This window comes from Zeus faber (genome assembly GCF_960531495.2).
Source record: "Zeus faber genome assembly, chromosome: 17".
In the NCBI taxonomy this organism is placed as follows: Eukaryota; Metazoa; Chordata; class Actinopteri; order Zeiformes; family Zeidae; genus Zeus; species Zeus faber.
The window spans coordinates 29,824,723-29,851,450 of record NC_137204.1 but is presented as its reverse complement, the minus strand read 5'-3'; the positions used below and the strand labels follow the sequence as shown (position 1 = coordinate 29,851,450).

The 26,728-nt window shown below is 42.9% G+C and overlaps 1 protein-coding gene across 5 annotated transcripts in view; it reads left to right on the top strand.

Annotated features, from left to right (window-relative positions):
- Positions 1-26,728, top strand: part of wdr7 (WD repeat domain 7) — a 105,784-nt gene that overhangs the window by 74,553 nt on the left and 4,503 nt on the right. For all 5 annotated transcript variants that reach the window (XM_080017915.1, XM_080017916.1, XM_080017918.1 and 2 more), the window contains 6 exons: positions 5,513-5,743; positions 13,975-14,161; positions 21,182-21,299; positions 21,872-22,021; positions 22,106-22,188; positions 22,422-22,521. In XM_080017915.1, coding sequence (XP_079874041.1) covers positions 5,513-5,743; positions 13,975-14,161; positions 21,182-21,299; positions 21,872-22,021; positions 22,106-22,188; positions 22,422-22,521 — 869 coding nt within the window. The remainder of the gene's footprint in view (positions 1-5,512; positions 5,744-13,974; positions 14,162-21,181; positions 21,300-21,871; positions 22,022-22,105; positions 22,189-22,421; positions 22,522-26,728) is intronic.

The following is a 26,728-nucleotide window of genomic DNA, read 5'->3' as shown; positions in this document are numbered from 1 at the left end:
GAAAATCTAGATGCAGCTGGAAAACCTTACATATTAATTTGTTTAAATTTAGGTTTTTGTCGTCGATGCGAAAACGTATTTGTACAGAGATATGCTTCAAGTCATAACCGACCGCACCCCCCCGCTTGTGGGAGTTCCAGTTCAGGTTTTTGTGACATTGAAAAATCAATATTTTGATACGATTCAATTCTATTGTTTCAATGTGTGAATGGAATTAGAGATGTTAATATCAACCCCATGTTTGGAAGTTGTGGGCCATCCATTTTCCACTTGAATGAGGTTAAAAACCTCCAGAGGCACAAACGCATCGAGGTATTTAATGTTTCTTCCTTATTCCCGATATCAGCGTCGTCGGATCAGTGTCTCCATGGAAACACAGCCACGGCGATTTTGGCATTTCTGAGCTGAGCTGAGCTAAACCCTCTGTCTTTTAAAAATATATGTTTATATATTTTTGTCTGATATTATTTTTATTGAATGCATTTATTTTAAAAGCTTCTCTTTCAAATTCACCTTGAATGGTAACGAGAATTAATAATACAATACGCAAAAGGGACACGTTAACAAGTGAAGTTGAAAGATATCAAAGAGAAAAGGGTAATTGCAGGTGTGAAAATTAGAATTATGAAAATAATCTAGAAAGAGGCATTTAAAATGAGTCATTTGTTGTTGGGGGGAAAAAAAGCTGGTTTTCCCGTTGACTCTCTACCAGCGGCTCTGAGAGGAAGGCTCTTTGGCTCTTTGATCTCACCTTTCTGTTTTTTAAAGGATGAAACCTCACGCTTGCGCACATAGAGCTACACGGACAAATTGAGCCCACGCTGCGTTAAAAGGAAACCTGGAAAACTGTAACTTGCACTTGCGTTTCCTAAACCCCCCAAAAGCTCCAATCGGTGACAGGAGGCGTGGTCGCACGGCAGGAAGTTGTGAGAAGCTTGGGAGGAAGCTTTGTTTGGTGTCCGCACCATGCGACGCAGGAAGGACGGGAGCTGTTAAAACACCGTTCTACAGGGACGTTCACACTGAGCCAAGGAAGACGAACGTGCAGTGAGACACTCCTGCACCAAAACACATGAAGAATGAGATACTTCATTTAAAGTAAACATGTCTTTATTTATTTAAAAAACAATAAATTGACATTAAAAAAACAAAATGGCGTCCCTCCGCCCCAACCGGGCAGTGGACACGGCGGACTGGGAGCAACCCTGGAGCACCACGGGTTTCCCTCGGCGCCGCCCGACCGGGCCGCAGGTCAGTAAAGAAGGCGTGGACAGAACATCCATCCTTGAGGGTTCGTCACAGTCGTGTTAAAGAAAAGACCAAACAAATATCAGAAGTCCTTGAAAAAAAGTCATGAAACAGCCAGTGGAAAAAGAACGCTGGCGTTCAATGTAGACTCTGAAAATTGTAACTCGTGCTGCGATTCCCAGAGCCCGGAAAACTGTAATGCATGCCTAACAAGACTAAACTGTACCCTGTGTGTTGCTGCCTATAGATATATTTATTATTATTATTATTATTATTATTATTATTATTATTATTCGAGAGTCCACAGGTCGCTGCATTATGTCTAAAGGATTCCTTCCTTCCTTCCTTCCTTCCTTTCTTCATTCTTGGGATGGATGATTCAATTTCATCCTTTCTTTTTTTTTTTTTTTTTACCCCAATCAATCCATCCCCTGGTTGTTTGATCAGAAAGTGAGGGAGAGAGGAGGAAAGCGCAGTCTTGTACGCTTACATATCTCATCTCTATCTCTATATCATTTTTTCCTTATTATTGGGTTAGGTTTGATCCAACCTGGTTAAAATGGATCCGCCGTCTGGGGGGGAAAGCCATCGATCGGCTGCGGATCCGTGCGGCCGCGGAATGAGCGGCAGGGAAAGACTCCTCATGCACGGGTCAGAATGTGAATCTGAAAGAGTTAAATAAAGATATAAAGGAAAGACGGAAGAAAATAATCCCATTAATTGATAGAACAATCCGATGAATCAATGAAACGACAAGTTAAAGGTGTTAACATATACAGTGGCCCCCCCAATTATGAAATAATATAGCTGTAGGCAGCCAGGCACAGGGTCCAGGTTCTTGCCTGAGTCGCAAATCACAGTTTTCCAAGTTCCCGTGAGACGCAGCATCACTTCTGGGCGTGTCACGATTCCCATTTCGAAATCCAAGATCCGTCGAAATTTCGAACTTCAAAATCTCAAGCTGTCTGCGATCTGCTTCGGAGCGTGGCAGGAAACGGGGTAAATTAAATGCATCTCGACTTTTTATTTGCTCTGTTTGGAGAGGAGGCGGCTCCGATGGCAGCGGCAGGCGGTCATTTGCCTTTTACCACCGGTGTTCCCCGTTGCCAAAAATTGCATCCGTTTTTATTGCGCTTTTTTTGGTGAGTGAATTAAAAGTAGTGTAATAAGTAACTTATTGTTTATTCTTCTAAAGTCCAGGTTTGCTAAAGCTCTTAACCGTTTAGGTGTGTTGTTTAAATATTCGCAAATTGTTGTGATTTAACATTTTTACTATTCAAATAAAAGTGACTTATTGATAAAAGTGTTTTTTCTTTACAAGTCAGCAAACACAAACCAATACGTACCAACAGAGTCTGGAGCGCAGCGCACCTCGCCCCCTCCCCCACCCAAATACCCCCAGAGCCAGGCCCTGCACATACATAACAAATTGGATGATGATGTCACAAAGCACCCCGCTCTGCCAACCCAGCCAGTGCCACCACCGCCGCCCGCCCCACTAACCCCAACGTTCGGCTACTTTTTTTGGCAACAGCTTTTCGCTAATTCCTGCTCTAAATATAGATTGATGTGGGTCGAACTTGGATCACAAAATGTCTGAACTGCCCTGAATCCAGCGACGCCTCATTCGTGTCTGTGGGTTCGGTGGTTGCTGTGCACTAGACACTTAACAACGGAATAATGCCAAAGAGAAAAATAGTAATAAAAATCCAAACAACACAATATGGTTCCCGTAGTAATAACTTCATTCATGTAGCTCTTGTCAAAACGGCTGCCGTCCTGGGTCCTGGGTTAAAAAGGCAAATAAAAGACAATTTTGTATAATAAATAATAATGTCAAAGGCACAGATGAAAGACAATTGTGTAAAATATATAAAATAATATTTATAAAAGAGAAATAAAATAATGAGGAAATCCATGTGAATAAATTGGGAGGAAAAATAAGACGAAGATGGAAACTTTATACTCTGAATGTTCTATATGAGTAAATAGTTAATATAATAATTTATAGTCAATACTATAAATATACAATAAACTGCAATGAGGTTGTACTGAAACAGAACGTGTGTGTGTGTGTGTGTGTGTGTGTGTGTGTGTGTGTGTGTGTGTGTGTGTGTGTGTGTGTGTGTGTGTGTGTGTGTGTGTGTGTGTGTGTGTGTGTGTGTGTGTGTGGCAGGTGCATAGTGAATGTGTTGGTGTTCGCAGCCTTGAACTCTATTGTGCACAAGACACCTGGAGAGACTCACTCTCTCACTCTCCTCCCTCCCTCTCTTTCTCTCCCCTCTCCTCCCTCCCTCTCTCTCTCAGTTAATTTGCCAAAGCAGGTAGGATTACTACAGGTACTGTAGATAGAAAAATCCTCTCCCTCCCTCTCTCTCTCTCTCTGGGAATTCACTCTTTACTCTCTTTACATTTACATTTCTTTTTCTCTTTTCTTTTCCTCCTCCTGTCTTTCTCATGTTCATCCCCAACTTTCTCACACCTCCACCTGCTTCTCTCCCTCTACCTCTCTCCATCTTTAACAGCTTATCTTCCCCCCCTCTCCCCCTGCCTCACCCCCTCACTCCTTGCCCTTGTCCTTTACCAGCTTTCTCCCCCCTCACCTCAGTCCATCCCCCCATTCTCTCTCTCTCTCTCTCTCTCTCTCTCTCTCTCTCTCTCTCTCTCTCTCTCTCTCTCTCTCTCCTCCTCCTCTTGGTCCTGCTGAAAAGCCTAACTTTTTAGGGACCCCCCCCCCCCTCTCTCCCTAATGCTGTTATCTGGGCTCCCAGGCCGGCCTGAGGGATGGATGCCATCTGTAATCCATTTATCAGGCCTGGCCCAGTGACAGCTGGCCGTCAGCAATCCCATTATATACAATATGCAATATGGAATAGAGCATATGGAGAATACAGAATGTAGAGAATCTAAGATGTGGAAGGATGTGGGACGAGATGTGATGCTCTCACTCCTCCTGCAGTGTGCTGTCTGATGTTTTAGCATTAATATGTCATCCTTTTTCTTGTTTATTTTTCTTGTCAATGTTTAATTTTGTTGCTTGTTTTTAATCGTAAGGTTTATTGCCAGTTTGTTTTATAACTTTTTAGGATTTTTTAATATTGCCAATTTCTTGTGGTTTATTGTTTAGGTTTATTGTATGTTGCCATTTTTTCTCTTTTTTCTCGTATTTTTTAGGTTTATATATAAATATTTAATATATATAGACAGTTTTCCCGTTTTTTTAATTGTCAGGTTTATTGTTTATTTATTGATCATTGCACCACTATATTTAAAATTATTTATCATTTATTTGTCTTGTTTATGTTTAGTTTTGTTGCTCATGAGCAATTTCTTTGGTTTATTTTGTGTGGAAGTGGCTGTGGTCCACCTCTTCAATATCCACTTCCTGTTTAACACACACACACACACACACACACACACAAACACACGCACACACACACACACAGGGATGTTTCGGGGGTTCTCTAGGTGGACAATAGAGCAGCACTCCCATCATTGGAGACACTGACCCCCCCCTGTCTCTCTCTCTCTTTTGCTTACTCTGTCGCTCTCTCTCTCTCTTTCACACACAAGAAACAGTCTCACTCAGGGTCATTTTCAAAGACCTTTTGCAGCATTGATGCTGTTTGCAACTAGGAGGGAGGAGTGTGTGTGTGTGTGTGTGTGTGTGTGTGTGTGTGTGTGTGTGTGTGTGTGTGTGTGTGTGTGTGTGTGTGTGTGTGTGTGTGTGTGTGTGTGTGTGTGTGTTCACTCTCTGTGCACTGTGACTAATGGCTTTCAGCGGGACAATATGAAGTGTGCCTATTCACACGTGTGTGCACACAGCTTGTTGTGTGTGTGTGTGTGTGTGTGTGTGTGTGGGTGGGGGGGTGTAACTAATGGCTAATAGCAGCACAATGTAAGCGTGCCCGCTCACTTGTTAGCTCCTGTTCAACAGAGTTTGGACGCTCCAGCTGCTGCGACGCCCTCCACCCTGGAAACAGGAGCGCAGGGAGGGGGGAGGTCCCTCACCCGCCTCCCCCCTCTGCTCAAACACTCACAAACACACCAAACGGGCCCCTCCCCAAGTCCCAGTGGGAGCCTGAAGATCAGGTTCACAAATGTCCGGGTTTAAAATGTGGTGCTGGTCTTACATGTTGAAGGTGTGTTGGTGTCAGTCTGTCCGTGAGCGTCCGTCATTCAGTCGCTGCTCAAACTGCTTCAGGTTCAAATGCACATTGCTGTACATGAACAGATGAACCGTGACAGCTTGTCCTCCCCCCAGGCTGCCTGTCCAACCTCCCTCCCAACGCCAAGAGGATCTCCAACTCCTACGAGGAGCGCAGGAAGCAGGCCACCGCCATTGTGCTGCTGGGCGTGGTCGGGGCGGAGTTTGGGGCAGAGATCGAGCCGCCCCGGGGCTCGTCCCGGGCCCGCCTGGGGGCCCAGGCCCCGCCCGAGGGCTTCGGCCTGACCAGCGGGGCCTCGTCCAACTACTCCCTGGCCAGACATACCTGTGAGTACAGAACACACACACACACACACACACACACACACACACTGGAACACACACACACACACAAAGGATCACACACTTAAACACATATACACACACACACACACACACTGGAACACACACACACACACACGAAGGAACACACACTCACTGGAACACATACACACACACACACACACACACACACGAAGGAACACACACTGAAACACATACACACACACACACACACACACACACACACACACACACTGAAACACACACTCACTGAAACACACACACACACAGAAACACACACTGAAACACACACACACACACACACACACACACACAGAAACACACAGGAAAAAAAACACACTGAAACACATACACACACACACACAGAAACACACACACTGAAGCACACACACACAGAAAAAAAAACACACACACAGAAACACACACACAAACAAAAACACACACACACACTGAAACACACACACACACACAGAAACTCACTCAAAGCAAAATTCAGTCCCACTTGTGGGTTCCGAGCCACAGTTTGGGAAACACAGAAGTTTGGAGGAAGCGGAACTTGAGCTGGATTAGAGTTTGTGAATTAAAGGAAGAAGATCGATTCTACCATTCAGCAACACACTGCCATGCACACACACACACACACACACACACACACACACACACACACACACACACACACACACACACACACACACACACACTGCCATGCACGCGCACACACACACACACACACACACACTGCCATGCACACACACACCGCACACACACACTGCCATGCACGCACACACACACACACACACACTGCCATGCACACACACACACACACACACAGACACACTGCCATGCACACACACACACACACACACACACACACACACACACACTGCCATGCACAGACACACACACACACACACTGCCATGCACACACACACACACACACACACACACACACACACACACACACTGCCATGCACACACACACACACACACCCACACACACTGCCATGCACAGACACACACACACACACACTGCCATGCACACACACACACACACACACACACTGCCATGCACAGACACACACACACACACACACACTGCCATGCACACACACACATGCACACACACACACACACACACACAGCCATGCACACACACACACACACACACACACACACACACACACACACTGCCATGCACACACACACACACACACACATACACTGCCATGCACACACACACTGCCATGCACACACACACACACACACACACACACACTGCCATGCACACACGCACGCACACACACACTCTGCCATGCACACACACACGCACACACACACACTCACACACACACACACACACTGCCATGCGCACACACACACACACACACACACACACTGCCATGCACAAACACACACACACACACACACTGCCATGCACACACACGCGCACACATACATACACACACACACACACACACTGCCATGCACACACACACACACACACACACACACACTGCCATGCGCACACACACACACACACACACACACACACACACACACACACACACACACACACAGCCATGCACACCCACACACACACACACACACACACACACACACACCTGGCTGCACTAAGCAGACATGCCTCTGGTTGGGCTCCGTGCTGGGTCACGCTGATGGGCTGTGGAGCCTGATGCTCTGCCAGGGCGGACCCTGCTACGCCCCCACCCCATGGAGGGAAAGATGGAGGGATGGAAAGATGAAGGGAGGGAAAGATGGAGGGAGGAAGGTGGAGGATGCGTTGATTCTGGCAAAAAATCACAGTGTGTGTGTGTGTGTGTGTGTGTGTGTGTGTGTGTGTGTGTGTGTGTGTGTGTGTGTGTTGGCAGCATCCCTCTCTCTCCTCTCGTCACAGACCAAAGCCAACATTGATTTAACTTAAAAAATAAGAATAGGAGGAGAGGAGGAAGAGAAGAGGAGGAGAAAATAGAAATACATTTTCTACTGAGTCTTTAATCACTTCCTGTTGTGTAAAGAACGAGGGATTATCACTACTTTACTGATTCTCCTCCTCCTCAGCGTCTCCTCCCCTCATCCTCCTCCTCTACTCCTCCACTCCTCGGTGTCTCCTTTCTCACCTCCTCTTCTTCATATCAGTGTCTCCTCCCCTCATCCCCCTCTCCTTGTTCATGTGACATGTTTATTGCTCCAACTAACAAGTCATCATGGCGCCTGCTGCTTTGTCACAGTCATTGATTCATTCATTCATTCATTCATTCATTCATTCATTCATAGGGAGGCGCGGTGCTTTAAACCAGGAGCAGGTTGACTGGATGCACTGACGAGGAAGTCGGCCATTTTGTTGACTGGTTGTTCGAACCTCACTCCAAAAATGTAAACAAATAAACTTTAAATGCCAATGAAATATAGAAACTGCACGAGGCTGAAAGCAAGAGGAAGGTTTAATATTCATAATGATATTAATATTGATATTTATATTATTAATTTTAATATTAATATTAATGTTTATATTTATATTTATATTATTATTAATATCAATGTTAATATCAATAAGAAAATTAATATTTATATTTATATTATTATTAATATCAATATTTTTATTTTAAATATGTAGGGAGTAGTGAACTATCTATATTTTACTATGTAGGGAGTAGTGGACACTCTATATTTTACTATGTAGGGAGTAGTGAACTCCTGAGTCTGGAGCAGCGAGGAGCTTGGAGCAGCGCCGGATAGGGCGGGGCCCCGGGGCTTTTTGTGTTTCATTCAGTCACGGAAACGGCAGAAAATAGAATAAGTAAATACATGCACACTTTTGTTTGGAGAAACACGGAGCCGATGGCCGCAGCAGCGCTCCACCCAAGCTCGCCTGGGCACGCACGGAAGGAGAGATTTGTGCTGGTCCCTGCAGCCAACAACAGAGCACTTCCCCTCACCGGCTCCCTGCTGCCACGCCAGCGGCTCCCACCGCGCTGCGGCTCCTCAGAGGGGAGCGCCGCTCGCTCTCAAAGCTCAACGGCTCCTTTTGGGACATGTTTTCTCAAGCGGGCGGCTCACAAGCGGCTGACCGCGTGCTCTTGTTTCACGCTGTGTCAGTAGTGAAAAGTGACCCCATGTGGGGGAAAAGGGGGAGTTGTGCATCACAGATCCCCTCTAACCCTAACCCAGAGGTCCTTCAAGATGACCCCTGAAGATCCTTACGGTGGAACCTGGAAGGTCTTTGAGACGGCACCCAAAGTGACGCGGCTGCGGAACGTCGCCGCCAGGAAGTGTCGTTCGGAACACCAGGCTCCCACAAACAGGGTGGCCCCGCCCACTCCGCTGGCGCCATCATCACCATTTTGTTGTCGCTTGATGCTTAGAACTTTGACCTTTGACCTTTGGAGCCGCTCTGGGGGTGGTCCGGGGTCTCTGCTGTGTAATAAGCACAAAGACCACAAGGCTTGACAGTGTAAAATATGAGTCCCTGCTCTACTCCGCCTTTCATCCACCCCTGCCCTTCATAGCTCCTTTTCCTTTATCCACCCTTTCCCTGCTTCCTGGCTTCCTTTCTTTCCTTCCTTCCTCCTGCCAGCTTCCGCCCCCCTTCTTATTACCTTCATTCTTCTCCTCTGTTGGTTGTTGGTTTGTGCTCTAGTTGATGTTTGGTCTTATTACTTTGCCTTAACAAGGCACATTTAGAAAAACAAAACCACTGACGCATCCTGATCATTTGTGTCTTTTCAGTTTTGGTTTTAATTTGATAAATCATATTTCCAATCAAACAATTCCATTTTCACGGTCTTGCGTTCCGTCTCGTGACCAGATCCTGGAGGAAGAACTGAGAAAAGGGCGGGGCCGGGTGGGGTGGGTCGGGTGGGGGCCGGGTGGGGTGGGCGCGGGCGGGCGGGGGCCGGGCGGCGCCGGGCGGGGGGTTATTCACAGGGTCTATTATCCAGACCACCCACCATATCATCCCATCATCCCTCACACTCGTGACCTCTGACCCCCTGCTCATGGGCCCCTGCTCATGGGCCCCTGCTCATGGGCCCCTGCTCAACGCCGTGCGGGTTGGGCGCGGTTTGTTGGGGTGTTTCTGTTTTCATGTGTGAACCAGATTCATTAAAACTTCAAACATTTTAATCTACGAGGAATTAGTCTTGATAAGCTTAACAGTCTGAGAAACAAACAGAAAAACTGATCTACTAAAACATACATACTATGAATAAACATATTATAATAATAATTATTATAATAATAATAATAAATGTTATTTGTATTTAGTGCTTTTAAAGATACTCAGACACTTTACATCACAAAATTAAAATGAATCACGTAGTAAAATACAATAATTTACAGTTTGAATAAATAATAAACCTGAAAAATAGACATTGCTTGTTGCTTGGACTCATCTGTATGACACGTGATGAGCCAATCAGCCAATCAGCAGCGGCGCTCGTCAACGTCACGTTACGGTCCCTTAGCCAATCAGAGAAGAGGTGGACAGACGGCCTCTACAGACAGCGTCCGGGTCATACAAACTGACTGTTGTTGGTTAACATGTGAAACGCGTATGAAAAGTAATGAAGGACAAATGGAGTTCGTTCATAAAAAAAAAGTCCAGATCTGGAATGTTTATTTATTTTTATTTTTTAAATAAATATTTCATTTTACTGAATTCTCTTTTTGAACGAGACAACAAAAGCACTGTGCGGAACGGGGACGCTCAGCATCGCTCTCTTACACCCTGACCGTACTTGCCACCGGAACGAACAGCGTTTCCGGGGGAACCCTGATCAGGACGCTGCAGGTCGGTGCCACACAGCGCGCTTCAAAAACAAGAACAACATCACGTGACGCCAGCGCAGAGCAAACAAAGAGCAGGGAGTGCCCAAATTTATGAGAAATGAACTCCTGCCCCCAGGCATTTATCCATGACACATACACACACACACACATATACACACACACACACACACACACATACATACACACACACACACACACAGTGTGTGCAAGTGCAATACTCAATAAAGTTTATTGGAAGGCCGACTGACCCTGGAGAGCGAGACGAAACTTACTTTATGATATTTAGAAAATGCTGTGTATCACACACACACACACACACACACAAGTGTTTGTGTGTGTGGAAGTCAGAGTTGAACTTTTCCAAAACTTAATCAAATAATAATAATAATACTAAGAGTAATAGTCATAATATTAATAATAGTAATAATCAGAGTAATAGTAATAATAATAAATACAATTAAAGTAATAATAAAATTAATAGTAATAATAATAGTAATAATACATATAATTAAAGTAATAATAAAAGTAATAGTAAAAATAATAATAATAATAATAAATATAATTATAGTATATATAATAACAGTAATTGTAGTTAGTTGTGGTATTTCTGTGAGTAGTTCCCATTGCATGCCTTCTACTTTTGCGATGCCTCGCTGGATCTTGAACGCATCACTCAGTTGTACATTTCAGTGTTTACGAGGGACGCGCTGACAACATTTTTAGGATTATTTTTTTATTCTATTTTTCATAAATCCAGCAAAGTAATGTGAAGCAAAGAGATAAAATATCAATCGAACAGATGTACTGACATCTACCAGGTGAGAAGTTATATAAATATACACATAAATACATCGTTTGGTAACGTCTGAACACTACAGAGTGACCGAGTCCACGCCCACACTGGACACGGTCCAACTGGACATTCTCAATCACAACCTGTACGTTTATACTAAATAACATGATGATGTCATAAAGCGTCTTGCTGTAAATGTCATTTATACTAAATAATATGATGACGTCATAAAGCATCTTACTTTAAATATCGTTTATACTAAATAATATGATGACGTCATAAAGCGTATTACTGTAAATATAGTTTATAGTGAATATTATCCAAGCTGTTTGTGACATTGTCAACCATGTTTGTCGTTTCTGCCTTTCTTCTGTTTCAAATAGTATAAGATTTCAAAATTCAGAGAATGCGGCTTGACCCCTAATAATGATAATGATAGTAATAGTACTAATAATTATAGCAGTAATAGTTGTAATAATAATAGTAAGTGGCCATGTAGCTTGTTGCTTTGTGACGTTGACCATGTGGGTCGTTAGCGCGCTAGCGTACGATAAGTCCCTCGGCAGACATTGTAAACACTGTCACCGCATGCCAACGACGTCGCTCATCGCCGTCTCCGCCGGCGTCTGGACGCAGCACGGCGGCTAACGACATTAGCGCGCCGCCGTCCGTCTCTCGGCCCCCGGATCGCCTGTAACGACCTGGCACAACAATGCTAACTTGCTTAGCGGCCCCGTCAGTCGATGCCTCTGTGCGTTACCGCGGTCTGGGGCCGTGTTGGTAACGCAGTTAGCCTCCAGCTACATCCTTCATGGTGCGCTCCATCGGGTGTGTGTGTGTGTGTGTGTGTGTCTGTGTGTGTGTGTGTGTGTTAGGCAGTAAGGAGGGAGATCGCCGCTCAACGCTAATGATAAAACGCTGATGATAAAACTCTGCCAGATGCAGCTGATCAGGCTAACGCTCAGCGTGACCGTGGATCTGTTGGACTCCACCTGAACGTGTCCATCCAGGAGAATACTAAAGGTGGAGCTTTCAGGCTTCATTTGAGGAGATGCACGTTGAAGTGAATGTAAAAAGGTTGTTGGTTCAACAGACAAATGCAAGTAAAGATAAAGAAGGAAGCGTTGAAAAGGCCCCGCCCCCCTGATGTGCAGTGCAAGCCACAAATAAACATGTGATGAAAGTGAGTGGAGGACAGTCCCCTCCTGACTGCACTGTGTTTGGGTGGAGCTCGGGTGGAGGTCACTACTACTACTTCTACTACTACACTACTATATACATTATATAACATATACATCTACGTATACACACTACTCTATACATGATATATACAAATAACATATACATCTACATATACATACTACTGTATATACATTATATATACATATAACATATACATTTACGTATACACACTACTATTTACATTATATATTCATATAACACATACATCTACATATAGACAATACTGTATACATTATATATACTCATGAATAACGTATGACATTTAGATGCAATTATTTACACGTCAAGTTTTAAAACGAGTGTCTAGTTTTAATAACTATTGTGTCTTACTGTATAACTAGTATTTCAAGTTTTATTCATAACTACTATATCAAGTAAAACAAGTAGCACTAGTTTGTCTAGTTGTAAAGCTAGTATGGTTTTTTCTGAGTATTTCAAGTTTTAAAAGTAGTATGTCTTGTTGTATAACTAGTATTTCTAGTTGTATAACTAGTATGTCTAGTTGTATAACTAATATGTCTATTTTTACAACTAATATGTCTAGTTCTATAACTAATATGTCTAGTTTTATAATTAGTGTCTAGTTTATAACTAGTATGTCTAGTTTTATAAGTAGTATGTCTAGTCGTGTAACTAGTATGTCTAGTTTTATAACTAGTATGTCTAGTCGTGTAACTGGTATGTCTAGTTTTATAAATAGTATATCTAGTTTTATAAGTAGTATATCTAGTTTTATAACTTTTATGTCTATTTTTACAACTAGTATGTCTAGTTATATAACTAGTATGTCCATTTTTACAACTAGTATGTCAAGTTGTATTACTAGTATGTCTAGTTGTATAACTAGTGTATCTCGTTTTTATGACTATTATGTTAAGTTTTATAACTAGTTGTATAACTATTAAGTAACGTTTTACAACTGATATGGCTAGCATGACTAGTTTTTTAACTAGTGTTTAGTGTTATAATTACTATGACTAGTTTTAACTAATAAATCATATAACTAGCATGTCTAGTTGAAGAGCTTCCACTGAGAAAAAATGTATCAATAACAATCAACAATGATCATTAGTATCATATGTATTTGTCATTATTAACAATGATCATTAGTATTAATTCAGTCGTTATTCAGTAATAGCTGTGCTGTGCTGACTGTCGTATCCACCAATCAGGATGCAGTATTCTACAGAACCGTGTAGTCATATATATTCAAAGTCTGAATACATGACCTCTCTGCAAGGTATTACAAAATGCTGCGTGACGACATCTTCCATAAACCAATCGTAGCCCGCACCCGCAGCGGCCGGCGTGTGTTTGGGACCACGCCCGACTCCGCCCGCTGGCTAAGCCGTGTGTGGTTGTGTGTTTCCAGGCAAGGCGCTGACCTTCCTGCTGCTGCAGCCCCCCAGCCCCAAGCTGCCGCCGCACAGCACCATCCGCCGCACCGCCATCGACCTGATCGGCCGCGGCTTCACCGTGTGGGAGCCCTACATGGACGTGTCGGCCGTGCTCATGGGGCTGCTGGAGCTCTGCGCCGACGCCGAGAAGCAGCTCGCCAAGTAAGCGCCCGAGAAGCCCACGCCTCTGCTTCCCGAATGTTTCAACCTTGAAACCTTTACCGTGTTTTAAAAGTCTGAATAGATTTGGATGTGGCTTTGAGGTCTTAAAAGTCATTGAACGGCCTTAAATGTGCATTCATGAGGCCTTGAAGGTCATTGAAAAGTCTTAAATTTGGATTCATGAGACCTTGAAGGTCATTGAATAGTCTTCAATTTGGATTTATGAGACCTTGAAGGTCATTGAATAGTCTTCAATTTGGATTTATGAGACCTTGAAGGTCATTGAATAGTCTTCAATTTGGATATATAAATCTATACAATCATATTGTGTTGAATTCCATATTGAGATTAGTGTGATAATACATTCAACAACCATCAGTCCACACACACATATACTAACACGCACGTATGTACACAGTAGTAGCTACAGTATATGAAAACACACACTGAGTATCATGGGGTGTTGAGCTGACATGGTGAGATATGAAGTCATGCTTTAATCTAATTGCAGGTTAATACGCTGATGTAACCGTGTGTGTGTGTGTTTTTATACAGTATATCTAATACTGTGTGTGTGTGTGTTTGTGCGTGTGTGTGTGTTTTTTATATATCTACTAGTGTGTGTGTGTGTGTGTGTTTTTTATATATCTACTACTGTGTGTGTTTTTTTTTATATATTTTCTACTGTGTGTGTGTGTGTTTTTTATATATCTACTACTGTGTGTGTTTTTTTTTATATATTTACTACTGTGTGTGTGTGTGTTTTTTATATATCTACTACTGTGTGTGTTTTTTTTTTTATATTTACTACTGTGTGTGTGTGTGTTTTTTATATATCTACTACTGTGTGTGTTTTTTTTTATATATTTACTACTGTGTGTGTGTGTGTGTGTGTGTGTTTTTTATATATTTACTACTGTGTGTGTGTTTTCATATATCTACTACTGTGTGTGTGTTTTTTATATATCTACTAGTGTGTGTGTGTGTGTGTTTTTTATATATCTACTAGTGTGTGTGTGTGTGTTTTTTATATATCTACTAGTGTGTGTGTGTGTGTTTTTTATATATCTACTAGTGTGTGTGTGTGTGTGTGTTTTTTATATATCTACTACTGTGTGTGTTTTTTTATATATTTACTACTGTGTGTGTGTGTGTGTGTGTGTGTGTGTGTGTGTGTGTGTTTTTTATATATTTACTACTGTGTGTGTGTGTGTTTTCATATATCTACTACTGTGTGTGTGTGTGTTTTCATATATCTACTACTGTGTGTGTGTTTTTTATATATCTACTAGTGTGTGTGTGTGTGTGTGTGTGTTTTTATATATCTACTACTGTGTGTGTGTGTTTTCATATATCTACTACTGTGTGTGTGTGTGTTTTTATATATCTACTAGTGTGTGTGTGTGTTTTTATATATCTACTAGTGTGTGTGTGTGTGTGTTTTCATATATCTACTACTGTGTGTGTGTTTTTTATATATCTACTAGTGTGTGTGTGTGTTTTCATATATCTACTACTGTGTGTGTGTGTTTTTTATATATCTACTAGTGTGTGTGTGTTTTTTATATATCTACTAGTGTGTGTCTTTTCATATATCTACTACTGTGTGTGTGTGTGTTTTTATATATCTACTACTGTGTGTGTGTTTGTGTGTGTTTTTTATATATCTACTAGTGTGTGTGTGTGTGTTTTTTATATATCTACTACTGTGTGTGTTTTTTATATATTTACTACTGTGTGTGTGTGTGTGTTTTCGTATACAGTGGGGCAAAAAAGTATTTAGTCAGCCACCAATTGTGCATGTTCTCCCACTTAAAAAGATTAGAGAGGCCTGTTATTTTCATCATAGCTATACCTCAACTATGAGAGACAAAATGAGAAAAAAAATCCAGAAAATCTCATTGTCTGATTTTTAAAGAATTTATTTGCAAATTATGGTGGAAAATAAGTATTTGGTCAATAACAAAAGTTCATCTCAATACTTTGTATATATATATATATATATATGTAAGTCTTCACAAGGTTTTCACACACTGTTGCTGGTATTTTGGCCCATTCCTCCATGCAGATCTCCTCTAGATCAGTGATGTTTTGGGGCTGTCGCTGGGCAACACGGACTTTCAAATCCCTCCAAAGATTTTCTATGGGGTTGAGATCTGGAGACTGGCTAGGCCACTCCAGGACCTTGAAATGCTTCTTACGAAGCCACTCCTTCGTTGCCCGGGCGGTGTGTTTGGGATCATGGTCATGCTGAAAGACCCAGCCACGTTTCATCTTCAATGCCCTTGCTGATGGAAGGAGGTTTTCACTCAAAATCTCACGATACATGGCCCCATTCATTCTTTCCTTTACACGGATCAGTCGTCCTGGTCCCTTTGCAGAAAAACAGCCCCAAAGCGTGATGTTTCCACCCCCATGCTTCACAGTAGTTATGGTGTTCTTTGGATGCAACTCAGCTTTCTTTCTCCTCCAAACACGACAAGTTGAGTTTTTACCAAAAAGTTCTATTTTGGTTTCATCTGACCATATGAAATTCTCCCAATCCTCTTCTGGATCATCCAAATGCTCTCTAGCAAACTTCAGACGGGCCTGGACATGTACTGGCTTAAGCAGGGGGACACGTCTGGCACTGCAGGATTTGAGTCCCTGGCGGCGTAGTGTGTTACTGATGGTAGCCTTTGTTACTTTGGTCCCAGCTCTCTGCAGGTCATTCACTAGGTTCCCCCCGTGTGGTTCTGGGATGTTTGCTCACCGTTCTTGTGATCATTTTGACCCCACGGGGTGAGATCTTGCGTGGAGCCCCAGATGGAGGGAGATTATCAGTGGTCTTGTATGTCTTCCATTTTCTAATAATTGCTCCCACAGTTGATTTCTTCACAAGCTGCTTACCTATTGCAGATTCAGTCTTCCCAGCCTGGTGCAGGTCTACAATTTTGTTTCTGGTGTCCTTTGACAGCTCTTTGGTCTTGGCCATAGTGGAGTTTGGAGTGTGACTGTTTGAGGTTGTGGACAGGTGTCTTTTATACTGATAACGAGTTCAAACAGGTGCCATTAATACAGGTAAGGAGTGGAGGACAGAGGAGCCTCTTAAAGAAAAAGTTACAGGTCTGTGAAAGCCAGAAATCTTGCTTGTTTGGAGGTGACCAAATACTTATTTTACCGAGGAATTTACCAATTAATTCATTAAAAATCCTACAATGTGATTTCCTGGATTATTTCCCCTCATTCTGTCTCTCATAGTTGAAGTGAACCTATGATGAAAATAACAGGCCTCTCTCATCTTTTTAAGTGGGAGAACTTGCACAATTGGTGGCTGACTAAATACTTTTTTGCCCCACTGTATCTACTACTGTGTGTGTGTGTGTTTTTTATATATCTACTACTGTGTGTGTTTTCATATATCTACTACTGTGTGTTTGTTTTTTATATATCTTCTAGTGTGTGTGTGTGTGTGTGTGTGTGTGTGTGTGTGTGTGTGTGTGTGTGTGTGTGTGTGTGTGTGTGTGTGTGTGTGTGTGTGTGTGTGTGTTTTTTATATATCTACTACTGTGTGTGTGTGTGTTTTTTTTATATATCTACTACTGTGTGTGTGTGTGTGTGTGTGTGTGTGTGTGTTTTCATATATCTGTGTAAACATGCGGAATGAACATTTTTTATGACATAATTTACTATATATATATATATATATATATCTAGTAACTGTATCTAATATTTAAATATATCTGGACGCCTGTCTCTCCAACTAAACCTGCCTGTCTCTCCATCTAAACCTGTCTGTCTCTCCATCTAAACCTACCTGTCTCTCGGGCTAAATGTGTCTGTCTCCCCGTATAAACCTGTTTGTCTCTCCATCTAAACCTGTCTGTCTCTGTCTAATCCTGTCTTTCTCTCATCTAAACTTGTGTGTCCCTGTCTCAGCCTGTCTGTCTCTTCATCTAAACCTGTCTGTCTCTGTCTAAACCTGTCTCTCCATCTAAACTTGTCTGTCTCTCCATCTAAACCTGTCTGTCTCTGTCTTTGTATTAATTCAGACGCAGTGAGTTGTATGAAGGCAGCGAGACAGCAACACTCTGCTGCTCCCGCTCTACAAGTTCACACACACACACACACACACACACACACACACACACCATTTCCATGCAGTTGACTTGCAGCAAGGGTCTTTGTCCTTGATCCAGCGATCCAAGTCATCAATACACTCCCTGCCAAGCTCTGTGTGTGTGTGTGTGTGTGTGTGTGTGTGTGTGTGTGTGTGTGTGTGTGTGTGTGTGTGTGTGTGTGTGTGTGTGTGTGTGTGTGTGTGTGTGTGTGTGTGTGTGTGTGTGTGTGTGTGTGTGTGTGTGTGTGTGAGGTAATCCTTTATCAATAGGCAGAGATTTGGGAAACCTAAGGGAAATGCATCCATCCTGACTCACAAATATACACACAGAGATACACACACACACACACACACACACACACACACACTCCTAACAAAAGAAAAACACCAAATCAAATGTATTTTAAAGCATTTCTGTTGGAGCGTCCAGGCGCCTACTTGTACTCAACAGCCGGCGTCCTACCTGTGGGCCTCCAACCACACGTTGGGCCCTGCCACTCTCTGACTGGTCGATGCCGCCCTCCTTTTGTTGTGTTTGTTGATCATTTATCACCCAGAGATAAATAATAATAATTATAATAATATCTTTTGGGTCTGTGGGCGACTATTTGTCATCGATGCAGGAAATCAGAATGTCATGCAGGGATAAATACACTGTGTGTGTGTGTGTGTGTGTGTGTGTGTGTGTGTGTGTGTGTGTGTGTGTGTGTGTGTGTGTGTGTGTGTGTGTGTGTGTGTGTGTGTGTGTGTGTGTGTGTGTGTGTGTGTGTGTGTGTTACACCTTACATTGCAGTAATGATTGGAAGCTTTCTGGAGGTCGTTCAGGGAGAGAATACAAACTCCCCCTTGTACCAGTGCTCAGTACTATAGTTATATGTGTTATACAATTACTGTATTATATAGTTGTTACACAGTTATTATTCAGTGAGTTATTATATAGTCAAATATTATGTAGTGATTATACCATTAGTTATTGTACAGTGAGATATTATATAGTTAGTTGTTATATAGTTATTATACAGTTAAATATGATATAATTATTATACCGTTAGTTATTATATAGTTATTATACAGTTATTATATAGTTAAATATGATATAGTTATTATACCATTAGTTATTATACAGTTTGTTATTATACAGTTATTATATAGTTAAGTATGATATAGTTATTATGCCGTTAGTTGTTATTATTGTTTACCCTCTGCCTCTACTCCTCGATGACTGATTTTATTCAATATCTTGATGAAAATATTTAATGCGCTTTGATTCTTAAATTTGTCAAAATAAAGACATTATATCACATTTAGTCTCTTAGTGATCTGAAATGAATGAACAAACACCCCAGCGACCAATCAGGGCAGTGCTCTCATCCAGTACACACACACAATCACTTCACACTTTATTAGGGACACTATAGTAATAGCGTGCGGGGCCTCCCTCTGCTCTCAAACAGCCTCAGTTCTTCTTGTTGTGGATTCCACAAGAGGTTGGAAACATCCCTTTGACATTGTGCTCCATGTTGACATGACTCCATCACACAGTTCCTGCAGATTCCTCAGCTGCACCTTGAAGCTGCCAATCTCCTGCTCCATCACATCCCAAAGGTTCTGTTGGTTCTGACCCGGTGACTGGGAAGGAAACTGAACAACACTCAAGTCATCATCATGTTCATGAAACCGGGTGGAGACGACTTTTACTTTGTGACACGGTGCTTCATCAAGCTGGAGGTGAAGATGGGCGTGGCCACGAAGGGAAGCGCACAGTCAGCAACAGTACTCATACAGGCTGTGGCATTCAGGCCACGACAGATTGGTATTAACGGGTCCAAAGTGTGCCAAGAAAACATTCCCCACACCATGACACCACCACCAGCCTGGACTGTGGACACCAGGGAGGTGGGGTCCAAGGGTTCACGCTGTTGCCGCCAAATTCTGACCCTGTGTTTCTCAGCGGAAATGGAGGTTGATCGGACCAGGCTACGTCCGTCCACTTTTGGGAGCCTGTGCCCGGTGCGGCCTCAGCTTCCTGTTCTTCTGACAGAAGCGGAACCTGACGTGGTTCTGCCGTTGTAGTCCATCCGCCTCAAGGTTCCACCTGTTGTGTTGACATGTTGTTCTGTTCACCACATTGTACAGAGCGCTCATCTGAGTGACGTAGCCAGTCTGTCAGCTCCAACCAGTCTGGCCGTTCTCCGTTGAGCTCATCGACAAGGCGTTCCCTCCGCAGAACAGCCGCACGCCGGATGTTTTTTGAGTAAACTCTACAGACTGTTGTGCCTGAAAACCCCAGGGGATCAGCAGTCGGAGAAATACTCAGACCAGCCCGTCTGGCACCAACAATCACGCCACAGCGGAAACCACTGACATCACATTGCTTCCCCTGGTTGATGTGAACATGAGGTGAAGCTGCTGACCCCCATCTGCAGGATGTGCTGCATGAATAAGTAGGTGTACAGGTGCACCTCATAAGGTGCTCAGCGAGTGTGAGGCTCCTGTAGGTGCCACGCTGCGTCCCACCACATCTATGAGGTCATAGATTTATTTTTACCCCCTCGAAGCTCACACAAAAAATCAATGGTTCTAATACTGTGTGTGTGTGTGTGTGTGTGTGTCATAGTATTGACTGGATAATATCAGTGTGATACTGTGAATGTGCTCATGTTGCCAGGTTCGTGCCAGGTTCACACGCCGTGTGAACCTGGCACACCTTATACCTGGTGTTTATGTGGGAGTAAATAACTGTAGTTAAATAATTGGGCCTCACTTGGAGGGAGAAAACAGATTTTAACGTAATAATATTGTAAAGAGCCTTTGTGCTTAATGCCCGCCTGGCTGCCTGACTATGATGATTATCACACTTAAAAGGGAACGTTAACGTTGCTCGAGGGTGAAATCATGGATCTCTCTCTCTCTCTCTCTAGTATTACTATGGGTCTCCCACTCAACCCTCCAGCGGACTCTGCTCGCTCGGCCCGTCACGCTCTCTCTCTCATCGCCACCGCTCGCCCTCCTGCCTTCATCACCACCATCGCCAGAGAGGTGAGGACCGGGTTCCAGGACCAGGCGCTAGATGCTGTCAACAACATTTATAGCCCCGTTGTCAAGATAGTGACTCAAATGGTGGATTCCCTCATTAGTTCTCTACAGAGGAGAGGTAGACTTGAGGGGTAAACTAGGGAGTAGTGATAGAGTAGAGGGGTAGACTAGGGAGAAGAGGTCGAGTTGAGGGGTAGAGTAGGGAGTAGTGGTAGAGTAGAGGGGTGGACTACGGAGTAGTGGTAGAGTAGAGGGGTAGACTAGGTAGTTGAGGTAGAGTTGAGGGTTAGACTAGGGAGTAGAGGTAGAGTATGGAAGAGTAGAACTAGAGAAGGGGTCCTGTAGATGATTACTATTGTTGTGGTGGAAAGGTTGAGTAGAAGCAGGGTGGAGTAGATAGAAATAAAGTAGAGGCAAACTAAGGAAGATGAGAAGTAGATAAAGGGTAGAATAGAGGGAGAGTAGAGTTATTGTAGAGGATTGTTCTGAGTACTGTTCAAGTAGAGGGACCGAGTAGACATAGTGGAGGATCATCACCACGATGGTGGTTTACATACTGTACCATCCTGCTCCAGGTGCACCGCTTCAACGCCGCCCAGGCCAACTCCCAGTCGCAGCAGAACGTGCACACCACCACGCTAGCCCGGGCCAAGACCGAGATCCTGAGGGTCATCGACATCCTGATCGAGAAGATGCCCGGAGACGTGGTGGACCTGCTGGTGGAGGTACACGCAATGTACACGTAGAACCTAGGTGTACATGTGTATCACGTGTAACGAGGTACACTCAACATACACCTCTTCCTCCAGGTGATGGACATCATCATGTACTGCATTGAGGGCTCTCTTGTGAAGAAGAAGGGTCTGCAGGAGTGCTTCCCTGCTATCTGCAAGTACGTGTCTGTGGTCGGGTGCCAACCTGCTTCTTGGTCTGTTTCCCTGTTGCCATGGTGATGCTAGTGTGAGACAGTCAAGTCCTTAAACGACCCCGCCCCCCATTTCAGTTTGGAGAGAACGTCCCTCTCAGTTCACACCTACTTCATCCTAGAGGACGTTCCACGGCCCTCTGTAGTTTTTTGCTCTTCCAGCTGGATGGAACTGGCAGCAGTGTGTGCTGTGTTTCCAGGTTCTACATGGTGGGATACTGCGACCGGAGCCACCGCATCGCCGTCGGGGCTCGCCAGGGCTCCGTCGCCCTTTACGACGTTCGCACCGGGAAGTGTCAGGTACGGTAGCCCAACACACCTCTGGACAGGCCTTCCAGAACAGGCCTCCCAGGCACATCCTATTGTGGTACAGCTGAGATTGTGTCGTATTGATTTGGTTTTTACCACCTCACGCTCTATATGGAGCCGGAATGTTCCACTTTGGTCTGTTGTTATACTTATATATATATATATACAGTATATATACTTATATACTCATTATCTTATCGCTCACTGGGACAAAATGTAAGATAGGATCAGACATCACACGGACCAATCATGCACCTCTCAGCCTCAGGCCTGGTTTTTAGGTTTCTAGGAGACATTTGTCAGTTGATCAGTTTATTGGTAATTGGAGGTTTGATTCATGGACAGAGTTGATCGTAGATGGTTTGACTAACTCACTATTATTCACCATCCTTCGCTCCAAAGGGCCAGTCAACCATGACACAAACATTTCTATTCTACATTTTCAAACGGTTTGATACCCTGTATTTGCCAGGTGTCCAGGTGTAGAATTTCACAGATGAGCCTTCTCCATCAAAACCTTTCATTCAACAACAGACAAAGCAACCGTTTCCCTGTTTGTAGTTTAGTCTTGTTCTTTATTTTGGGATTTGTCTGAGAGTGAGTCCGGCCACATGTAAAATAAAAACAGACTTGATTGTGGTGATTTTTCCTGAGTTTGAGATCCCAACGTACTTCTCCGTCATCTGACATGAAGCATGGCTGCTCCTTAAATGTGCCCCAGGAGAGGTGCAGACAGTATGAAGGTTGTGTTTTTTGGAGAGACCTGAAAAGTACCACAAAGGTACTTTCTGGACGAAAGGACATCACAAAATTTATAGCCAATTAATCCTGGAGGAAATACAGTCAGGAGGACTCGGTGAAACAGAAATACTCAGCCAGAAATACTCATACTAGTTATGGTTTTACTAATAGGAAAAGTACCTCAACGACCTCTTCACCACTCATTAATGGCTGAACCGGAAACATGAGGTTTTGTCCACGTCTCAGGGAGCGAGCGCCCATCCTCAGGGATTCTATGCAGAGTTGAGGGAGTGACGGCCAGAAAGGAAGAGAGTGAGCGGGACTGTAGGGCGGCGCCTGAAGGTCACACCAATCAAGGGCGAGGCGAAGCGGCGGTCGGATGAAAAGCCAAAGTCAAACCGCAGAGGCGGCGCGTTTGACTCAGGGCGGGGCTGGCGTGTTGTCACGTGTCATGGCTGGGATAAGGACCCGCCCACACTCCTCATGGACAGCACATCCGTCACTCATCAAACTGACGGTGGCAGCCTGCTTCACCACCTCTAGGGCCTTTAATTCCTGTATTTTGAAGGGGATTTGATCTGTTGATCTGTACCTGTTTACAGTGACTGCACCAACTTCTATTCTCAACCGACGGACACCACGCGTCCGTAATTGTAATGACGTTTACCTCTGTGTAGGTTTTAGTCTGGCTCCACTTTAAATTCAGAAATATAATGAGCTTCTACTTCGAGAAGGTTCCAAGGTTTTGTCAACCACCTCCACCTCCACCTGCTGCTGCTGCATCCTCCTCCGGCTCCACCATCTTATTAGACGTCATTCAGAACTCTCCACTTGACACTTTGATTTGGTGTTGAATGGCTTCAGTTAAGGTTTGACATCTGGAAGCTTGAGCGCTGCACTCAAACATTATTACTCCCCCAGTGACATTTTATCATTTGAGATCATGTTACACCTCGATGACAAATCATTTCATGGGTTGATTTGAGGAATCGTCGACAGTTCCTTTTGCCCTGCGGGTCCTCGGGCGGTCTGCTTGCAGCCATGTTGCTATGGAGATGTGGCGCAGATGGGCCGCGCCCCGTCAGTGGTAAATGGAAAATCCACTTCCACGTAGAAAACAAAAAGATAGGGTTTTAGTAGGTGTGGCTTTCAGACTGTACCGTTGTCTCCTTGCGAGGAAGGGGGAGGGAAACACCCCGTGGTTCCTTGGACAGTGGTGAACATCCCATAATGCTGTGCAGTGCTAGTGGAGAAATAAACATCCAGGGAATCTAACAGACCATAACGCCCATTTACTAGTATTGGCAAACACCTAGGTTTGTCTTATACCTTCCTTACCTTACCTTATACTGTACCTTATACCTTACCTTATACCTCACCTTATACCTTACCCTACCTTACCTTATACCTTACCTAACCTTAACATACCTTATACTGTACCTTATACCTCACCTTATACCTTACCTTATACCTCACCTTATACCTTACCCTACCTTACCTTATACCTCACCTTATACCTTACCTTACCTTACTTATACCTTACCTAACCTTAACATACCTTATACTGTACCTTATACCTCACCTTATACCTTACCTTATACCTCACCTTATACCTTACCCTACCTTACCTTATACCTCACCTTATACCTTACCTTATGAAATACCTTACCTTATCTTATCTAACCTTACCTTACATTATATTACCTTATCCCTCACACCTTACCTAACCTTACCCTACCTTACCTTATACCTCACCTTATACCTTACCTTAACTTACGTTATACCTTACCTTACACCCCACCTTATACCTTACCTTACTTATACCTTACCTAACCTTAACATACCTTATACTGTACCTTATACCTCACCTTATACCTTACCCTACCTTACCTTATACCTTACCATATACCTTACCTTATGAAATACCTTACCTTATCTTATCTAACCTTACCTTACATTATATTACCTTATCCCTCACACCTTACCTAACCTTACCCTACCTTACCTTACCTTATACCTCACCTTATACCTTACCTTACCTTACGTTATACCTTACCTTACACCCCACCTTATACCTTACCTTACCTTACTTATACCTTACCTAACTTTAACATACCTTATACTGTACCTTATACCTCACCTTATACCTTACCCTACCTTACCTTATACCTTACCATATACCTTACCTTATGAAATACCTTACCTTATCTTATCTAACCTTACCTTACATTATATTACCTTATCCCTCACACCTTACCTAACCTTACCCTACCTTACCTTACCTTACCTTATACCTCCCCTTATACCTTACCTTACCTTACGTTATACCTTACCTTACACCCCACCTTATACCTTACCTTACTTATACCTTACCTCACCTTATACCTCACCCTATACCTTACCTCACCTTATACCTCACCTTATACCTTACCATACCTTACACCTCACCTTATACCTTATCTTACCTCACCTTAAACCTTAGCTTACCATACCTTACACATCGTACACTATACCTTAAACCTTACCTTACACTTTATACCTTGTACCTTAACTTACTTTATACCTTAACTTGCCTTATACCTTACCTTGTACCTTACCTTACCTTATGCCTAACCTTATACCTAACCATATACCTTTATTTAACTACCTTATAGCTTACCTTACACCTTACCTTATACCTTTACATAACTTGGCTTATACCTTACACCTTTACTTAACTTACCATATACCTTTACTTAACTTACCTTATACCTTACTTTATACCTTTACTTAACTTACCTTATACCTTTACTTAACTTACCTTATACTTTTACTTAACTTACCTTATACCTTTACTTAACTTTCCGTATACCTTTACTTAACTTACCTTATACCTTTACTTAACTTTCCGTATACCTTTACTTAACTTTCCGTATACCTTTACTTAACTTACCTTATACCTTTACTTAACTTACCTTATACTTTTACTTAACTTACCTTATACCTTTACTTAACTTTCCGTATACCTTTACTTAACTTACCTTATACCTTTACTTAGCTTACCTTATACTTTTACTTAACTTACCTTATACCTTTACTTAACTTTCCGTATACCTTTACTTAACTTACCTTATACCTTTACTTAGCTTACCTTATACCTTACCTTATACCTTTACTTAACTTACCTTATACCTTATCTTACCTCTTACTTTTACTTAACTTACCTTATACCTTATCTTACCTTATACCTTTACTTAACTTACCTTATACCTTATCTTACCTTTTACTTTTACTTAACTTACCTTATACCTTATCTTACCTTATACCTTTACTTAACTTACCTTATACCTTATCTTAACTTATACCTTTACTTAACTTACCTATACCTTACCATATGCCTTTACTTAACTTACCTGATATCTTTACTTAACTTACCTTATACCTTTACTTAACTTACTTTATACCTTGCCTTATACCT